General features: G+C 45.0%; 1 protein-coding gene across 1 annotated transcript; it reads right to left on the reverse strand.

The window, feature by feature from the left end:
* Window positions 1-3834: 3834 nt before the first annotated feature.
* Window positions 3835-6812, reverse strand: LOC119375597 (uncharacterized). Its single transcript, XM_037645815.2, has 3 exons — window positions 6513-6812; window positions 5558-5662; window positions 3835-4060 (listed from the first exon to the last, which is right to left on the reverse strand). The coding sequence occupies exons 1-3, from the start codon at window positions 6762-6764 to the stop codon at window positions 3974-3976; spliced, it is 444 nt and encodes a 147-aa protein (XP_037501743.1). The 5' UTR covers window positions 6765-6812; the 3' UTR covers window positions 3835-3973.
* Window positions 6813-8853: the final 2041 nt, after the last annotated feature.

Genomic DNA, 8853 nt, shown 5'->3' on the forward strand with positions numbered 1-8853 from the left:
TATGCTCTGTGCAGTGATGTCCAATGATTTGCCTTTACATTTGCGACCTGTATAAGACGAATAATGCTGTAGAAAGAAATAGATCTAATACATGCCCCGACTTTATCTCCATCAGCTTTTGAACCAGTAGTCATTTTACCAGCTATCGGATTAATCAAAATGTCAAACACACAAAAATTGGCTCGTATTCGCAGACTCCATTAGGACCCTCCATTAGTGCCCTTGAGTATATTGCATGCGGCAGTGTACATGATGAACAGGGGCACGCCTGACTTAGGTTGTCTTCCATCAGCATAGGCAAAGCGAACGAACATCATGCGTTGTATAGTGTGGCGCATGCGCCAGCCCAGGCAAGGAAGCCAAGTGCAAGCGTCATGCCAGGCCAGACCCTGCAGTTAGAAGGCAAAATTAGAAAAAAAGAATAAATTTTTTTCTTTGCAGTTGGGAAGTGTCAACCTTTGTGCTTATTTTTCACATTAATGCTTTTCTTAAACAGTATTTTTTTGTGGCTGAAAACAAGTTTTTCCAGAAACAAGTGCCGAGTGAACACACATCCCAGGAAAAGCCTTTCGTATGCTCTCCGTGCTTGCGGTCCACTTTTCTAAAAAAAAACTTCGTGTACGAAAGCCAAGTGCTTGTCTGGAGTGAGCTGTATGTAAGCAATTGTCAGGTCTCTTCTAATGCAGTCCGAAGACGCTGTGCGCAAGCTTAATCACACTTTTTCTTCGGAGCGCATCTATTCGAACACTTTAAGCTCCTAGCTACATTACACCTTGTGTCTTTCGTGCCTGTCGATAAGTTGGGATGCTGGGATTAAAGAAGCAAGTGTAAAGTTCGTGCCAACCAATACAGCTTTCTTGTAAATGCGAATAAATGCCGGTGACGTACTGAGGTGCTGAACGCTTAACCAGCGAGCTCTTCATCGTTGAACCTCTCAGCATTTTCAGCGTCCTTCGAGGCGAATCGCGTGCAAGGTGACAACGGGTATGATCTATTCGAAATGGTTATTGTTTGTGATGCAATTAGACCGAATAACGCATGCAAATTGTGCGCAACAAGTGTTCAGCTAATGGGAATTGCGCCGCATAGTTCTTGCTGTCTTTGTTCAGGCTTCGCAGTCTTAAGGTTTGCGACATTGGATGTTGTTCTTTTATTTAATGATGGCAGTATCGCACAAGCCAATATTCTGAAATAGTTAGGATTGAAGCTCGGCCAAAATATAGACAATTTGCCGGAAAAGGTTGGCCAGAATTGACGATACATTGCGGACAGAGATGCAGGACAGCTCAGAAAAGAAGCAATGCAAGCAACACGACAGGCTCGAAAGCGCAAAAATGACTTTGGCAATATATATGAAGCTTGTAGCTACTGAATGAAATTGTTCAACGGTGTTTGTGGGAAAGTATGTTCGCTTTGCAGCTGTTTTCTAATTTTAAACTCGATGATCTCAAAACCATATTTTTTATCACTTAGGTACCATTATTTCCTATGTATTCCAAGATAACCAGTTCATTATTTTTTTTTCGTATTCTACATAAATACATACAGCTACTGAAGCAGAAGTGAAGTTATATACTTTACACTTTTTGCGTTTCACATTTTCAAAATGCAAATTAACACAACATTTAGGTCCAAGTGGTAAAAAAGTCACCAAAACATTAATATTACTCCGATTTAAATAACTCTGCATCAGTTAAAAGAACGAAATATCTGGGAAAAAATATACATGAATCATGTGGATATTCCTTTTAGTCACTGAGAAAACGGTACCTCAAAATGGCCAAAAATGCATGGGACGTACAAGGCTTACCCTGCGCCCTTATACCGATGCAAGCACCAGCTGCAAATTGACGCATATATATATATATATATATATATATATATATATATATCTATCTATATATATATATATATATATATATATATATATATAAATGACGGAAGGGAGATGATTTTCTAAGGGCTCGTTTATCTTTGTTAGACACAATATTATTGAGAACTAACAGACAATAACGCCAAGGAAAGTATAGGGGGTGTTATCTGTAGGATTTAGAACATAAATGTGAAGAAAGTAAAGTGGACGAAAAGATGACTTGCCGCCGGCAGGGACCGAACCTGCGACCTTCGAATAACGTGTCCGATGTTCTACCAGTGAGCTACGGCGGCGGTCATCCTCCCGTACACTTTTTGGGGTATATATGTTGATTTAAACGTAGGAGCGTTAGTCAGCGCCAATCGCAGCCATGGCGGCGAGTGTAGAACACTCTTTTTTTGCCTGGTGGCGTCACGTAGCACGTGATCTTTATATATATATATATATATATATATATATATATATATATATATATATATATATATTAGTTTTGCAATACCAATTTCTTCTGCTGCTGAGACTATTGCCGATAATGCTAGCCGCCAGTACGAAGCATGTTAACCAGAGTCGATGACGTACGTGTGCTACAAAGTGTGCGCACTTGTCACGTCTTTTCAGCGCATGCTCACGTAAGCAGTAAATTACGCCTCGTTAGACTCGTCCCATATACGAGCTACACCATGTCAATATTACTAATAATTGTTGGGGTTTTACGTCCCAAAACTACGGTACGATTATGAGGGACGCCGTAGCAGAGGGCTCCGGGAATTTTCACCATCTGGAATGCTTCGACGTGCACCTAAATAGTTTTTTAACGCGTACAAAAAACGCGCGCTCAGCAACGCCAAACCTAACGGTGCGTGAACGACCACTTAATCATCATCATCAGCCTGTCTACGCCCACTGCAGGGCAAAGGCCTCTCCCATGTTCCGCCAATCAACTCGGTCCTGTGCTTTCTGCTGCCACGTTATACCTGCAAACTTCTTAATCTCATCTACCCACCTAATTTTTTGTCTCCCCCTCACGCGTTTGCCATCTCTTGGAATCCAGTCAGTTACCCTTAATGACCACCGGTTATCCTGCCGACGTGCTACGTGGCCGGCCCATATCCATTTCTTCTTCTTAATTTCAACTATGATATCCTTAACCCCCGTTTGTTCCCTGACCCACTCTGCTCTCTTCCTGTCTCTTAAGGTTACACCTATCATTTTCCTTTCCATCGCTCGCTGCGTCGTCCTCAATTTAAGTTGAACCCTCTTTGTAAGTCTCCAGGTTTCTGCTCCGTAGGTAAGTACTGGTAAGATACAGCTGTTATATACCTTCCTCTTGATTGCTTCGCTGATGACATTGCATTGATGAGTAACGCGGGAGACGAATTACAGCTCATGATTACTGAACTGGATACGGAAAGTAGAAGAGTAGGTCTGAAAATTAATATGCATAAAACTAAAGTAATGTGGAACAATCTTGGCAGAGAACAGCGCTTTGCGATAGGTGGCGAGACGCTGGAAGTTGTAAAGGAGTACGTCTACTTAGGACAGGTAGTAACCGCGGAGCCGAACCATGAGAGTGAAATAACTAGGAGAATAAGGATGGGATGGGGCTCATTCGGCAAGACCACTTAATAGGTATTGCAAATAAAGTAGACGAGCTCGCACGTTTCACGCACCCGTTACTGCCGGTAGTTTTAAGGCGCGATGAACGCCACATACCCATTACGTATATGTCACGCTGGTTGCATGAATGTCTTTCAGAACCTGTAAACACCGGGTACGTGGTGTTAAAGAAAGTGGGAAAAGTAAATAAACGACTATGCACAAAAGACGACCGAACGGTTGAAGCTTTTTGGAGTGAGACATAGGACGTGCCACAATATCGGACGGCGAAACGTCATTTCTCGTCAGCAGCGGTTGTACTAAAGAGCTAGATTTTGAGCATCAATTGACATGAGACTGCAGGATAATGATTATGGGCTTTATTCAATGCATACATGTGTGGAGAAATGAGGTGATTACAGGAGCTACGCTGGAGCGTTTGTCATGTTTTAAATAGGAGATGAAAGAGTCCGGAAACACTTCGTGCAAAACAATGATGTCACTTCACTCTTCGGGGATTGGGTTACACGAGGCTTCTTCAAGTCGCAGGTAGCCATAGTACCGAAACAGTGCCCGGCACTGTCCATTGACCTGTAAAAAAGAATGTTAGCTTAACAACTGTAAATAACAGTGCCGCCGTGACAAGCTTGAACACAACACCGTAATAATCGATAAAAAATAGCATAACGACTTACACAGTACTGGCATATTTGCTGCTCCCAACTTCACGCTAAAGCACACTTCTTAGGTGACGAAGCCTTAGCATGTGTAGGATGGTCCTTAAACCAAAGCTTAATTATAGCGTCATGCTAAAATTAGCAAGAAGTGGTTGAGAGTGAGGAACCAACACAGGCGCTAGTTTCAAACCCAATAGGACAGGTACTAAATAGGAAGGATGCTGGATTGGACTGGGAAAACTGATATCCAGCAGGACGCGCTTAGCGGACGTCTCCCACGAAGGAACCGACAGAATACCTGGCGGCCAATTCATGAGCCTTCTGGACAGCCCTGTGGTGGTCGGCGAGAAGCGCTCAGTTAATTTAGTGCAGTGCCGTTTATTGCACTACAGAAACCGGGAAAATTTGTTTAATGATGCTGCTGCATGCACTGCAACAAAGTGTTTAGGCGCACTGGTGCTTCTAAATGTATATTGATGTAGAGAGTTGTTTGTGAAAGGAAACAAGCGAGCGAATCGTCTGATCTACGCCGGCTACATAGAGCGCCAGCAAACGGCAGAAACAGGAAGCACGTCTCGTGGCGTATGCTATTTGGCCAAGATAATTAGGGCAGCAGAAGATGCTGCACTACAAGTTTTCTTTACACAACGGTCGAGGGGGGGACGGCGCCTTGTAGGTGCTTACGCATTGGCTGTGCCTGGTAACTCTGGACGATAGTGGACGACAAGAGCGGACGCGCTTCCGTATGCGGACAGTATACGTACCGGCTGGTTAGCTTTCACAAGGACCCATACATTACATACAGTCGAGATCCCCTGCGGGCTTTCAGAGAAATAAATGTTAAACCCATGAGTGAAAATGACAGAAGATCGAGAATTATCCGTATCTAGCGAAGTTGCGTGACTGAAGTTAGGTTCGTATTATAGATTGCATTATTTAGCATGTCCGGTACTACTGACAATTCGTTACGTTACAGCGCTTAGCGTGATTTCCAGAAATAGACAATGTGGATACCTTGTCCTGCTCATAATTGCCTTGTATGTGCTGCTACTTCAAGTCTGCGTCGGTAATTGTGGTGAACTGCCCCCTCTGTTGCTCGGTTCACATTAACAGGCTTGCAAAGAATGGTCCACGCTGAAGCTTCATAAAGGAAAGATGGTGCAAAAAACGCAGCACATAGGCAGCGACACCAGCGCACTGCACTTTGCGCAGGTGTTGTCTCAGTGCGGCTTTTTTTGCGCATTCCTCCCTTTCTGAAAGAAAGCACCAACAAGCACCTAAACGTGCGCTACTAGATAAAGCTTCATAAAATGAACACACGAAATGTATTCGTGCAGTCACGTTCCCCTAGCGCAAGCGCCTACAGAGTGGCGTTTCTGCAGAAATGCAATATATGGCGCTATCTTCTCACCTCAGTTCCAAGTGGTGGGCAATCCTTCTCTGTGTAGGTAACAGAGTTGTTGCAAACGCTCTCGACAGTGGTGAACTGCAGCCTGATAATGATGCCTTCGGATAGCTGCGCAAAACGGGACGCAAAAACGAAAAAAAGATCACTATATTGCCGCCATCGCTCTCAAATGTTCGTACAATGCACAATGGGAAAAGCGGTCACTGACCCTCGGCAGCAGAACTGTGTCGCTTAGGGACAGAAGAAGAAACACAAGCTACTCTAAAGAAACACAAGCTACTCTAAAGACATGATAACTTCACGAGAAGGCACAACACTGTTTAGCGGCGGTACAGACTTGATGCTGCTGACCTTTATAATGAACACATCGCCGCAGCAACAGAAAGTTACTGAAGAAGGCAACACTGCTTGCACGATCTTCACGTCTGCATAATAGAGTGATCTATTTCTAGGATCATAATTATGATGTGGCATTAAACATTACACGTAGAACAGTGACAAGGACAACGTAGTTTGACATGAGCGCGCGCTAATTTGTCATCAGTAATACCTAGTGACGCTGATAGCAGTCCCGCCATTCGCTATATTGAAGTATCCGGCAGGCACTTTTAAATGGATGGAAGGTGCGCGAGTTATGTCAAGAGCCATTATTCCGTGACTGAAATACGCCCCACGGGCTGTAGCTACCTTTAGCGTTTAGGCACTCGGCGTCAGCGCCCGAAAAAAAATTGATATTTCTATTTATAAAATCCGCGAAGAGTGACGGTACAGTCGGTCTACTTTCCACACAACGATTAACTGCGCCAAATACGATTCAGCAATTCACAGCATCAGCACAAGGACGTCCAAGGGAGTCAATACACAAAATAAAATTATAAGACAATGGCTGAACAACAAAACGAACAGTTATTTAATAGCTGCGCTACGGCCCTCAAAAAAAACAAAATGTTGCGCTTACCTGAGCTGCTCCGCGAGTCACCTCAAATAAAGTGTTAAGGTTGCCGTAATCCGGTTGAATTGTGTCGTTCTCCAAGGCTTGGTGGGCGAAGTATCGGTACGTATTCGAACTGAGCCATCTCTTCGGTGCGATGATGCAGTCGCCAGGCTTTTGTTCATCTTCGGGCTTTTCCACGCACCCGGCGAAAAAGTCGTCCACCTGGGAGTTGACGATGATAGAGCACAGCAGGAAGAACGCGGCAAACTTGATCATTTTCTTTTGTCGCAACGGTCACCGTTTCTGCCAAAGGAGGCTCGCGAAATCGTGGCGATAAGGCTCGCGGCGAAATTTTGCTGGTACTGACAGCGGAGACAATGCGCCTTTGCTGGCTTGGTTTGCAAAGCGGTCAGGGCGATTTCGACGCTGGTTTTAACTACGTTAAGGGGGCGGTACCCGCGCCTCCTGATAACTCGGCCATTCGTCATGTCCGCTAGACAGACGTATCACCGTGACCGAAAACAATTTCAAAGGCGAGAAGTGAAAATGCAAGAAAACAGAAATTCGCGCTTTTTCGTGCGCATGTAGCGCTGCAGCACGGCGGCGGTAAGACTACGAGTGGTGACGCCACGTGTGAACTTTTGGCGCTCCAGTTGCCTGCTGGAGTTGTGTAGAAAATCGTGACACTGGTGTCTTGAAATTTCGTGCATGAGAATATCGGGGAAAGAGTAAAAAGCGACTCTGTGGGACCGAGCCGATTACACGAGTTATTCACCCGCCACGGTGGACTAGTGTTTATGGTGCTCGACTGCTGACCCGAAGGTCGCTGGATCCAATCCCGGCCGCGACGGCTGCATTTTTGATGGACGCGAAAATGCTTGAGGCTCGTGTACTCAGATTTAGGTGCACGTCAGAGAACCCCAGGAGGTCTAGATTTCCGGAGCCCTCCTGTGCGGCGTCATTCATAGTCATATCGTGGTTTTGCGACGTTAGACCCCGACAATTATTATTACACGCGTTGTTCACACGTCTACGTTCGTACTGTTGTCATTTATTCACCATGCATATGACAGCCCCAGTGTGATGCGTTCACTTCGTCTTGGTACAATATGGGACAGAATGCGACCGCAATCGTTTCCTAAATAGAAGTTTATGTGATATATGAATTAATAAACTAGCGCGAGTCATCAGCGAGTGCAACAGGTTTATGGCTCGAACACAGCACGAGTCAATGATTACGAAGCGATCGCCGAAATCTTGTTGCTGTATACGTTCGCGGTGTTGTTGCGGATTACAATCAGCAACAGCACCGCGATATGGCGCTGCAAAGTGGAATTGCGGTTTGCATGATTACGCTTGCAAGGTGATATGGATCGAAGCAATGTTCCTCTCTGAGGTGCCGAGAAGTCATTGCTAACTATCACCAGCCGGCAGTAAAAGGGTAACCGTTATCATCTCTGCCTATGCCTTCGACCCGTTGTCATGTTAAACGCCGTAAGCAACTGCCACGGCACTTGCGGGTGGAGCTTCGCGCCTGTGGTCACTGACTAGCGCGCGTAATCGTGCTAACAACAATTAAACTTTGTAGCTGTATATCCCTGAATGCGGACACGTTAGTACTCTTCCAAGTGGAACTGTGTACAAACGCGACTGCCTCAAACTTTTTCCATGCAAAAATGCCCGCTTGCTGCAGTCTCTAAAAAGTTCAGCATTCAGTCAATTAAATGGGCAGCGGACAGCGATAATATTTGTCTGCTTTTGTGTCCCCGACGATAGATTATCTGCAAGGGTGGTGTCCCGTACCTCCCAGTGGTAAATTTTAAGAAAACTATGAAGCTTCATTTGGAACAACCTGGAGAAATACTCATTGTATAAGAAGTAAAAATATCATCCGACCTTGCATATTAACTTTGGCTCCCGCTTTGTCAGTTTTGTGCAATAAAGATGCATGATGCATTGTTCTCTTTTCGCTGGATTGCAATCACGCTTCTATTATTGCCACGCATGTTATTTTGATATATTCGGGCTTCACCTGCAAAGACTGTTTGCAACTCTCCGCGCAGACCGCGGCGCGACGTTTCAGAAGCTGCACGATTGTTTTAGATCATTTCGTTCAAATTGCGCACAGGACGCGGATAGTCTAGTTTCTTCCAGAGATTACACTGCCACCAGCGATAACGTTGGAATCTTCGATAGCACACGTATAAAGCCGATGCGCTTCACCGCTCGTCAAGTTATCAACAACCGACGCTCTGTTCGCCGTTATCAGTGCACAGAGTGCATTGTTGTAGCTTGACTTTCCGTTTCCCGGCCACAAGTTCGGCCAAATAAGGAGTTTCATCTTGGACACGCCGACTGCTTCCTT

Source organism: Rhipicephalus sanguineus, chromosome 11 (assembly GCF_013339695.2).
Source record: "Rhipicephalus sanguineus isolate Rsan-2018 chromosome 11, BIME_Rsan_1.4, whole genome shotgun sequence".
In the NCBI taxonomy this organism is placed as follows: domain Eukaryota; kingdom Metazoa; phylum Arthropoda; class Arachnida; order Ixodida; family Ixodidae; genus Rhipicephalus; species Rhipicephalus sanguineus.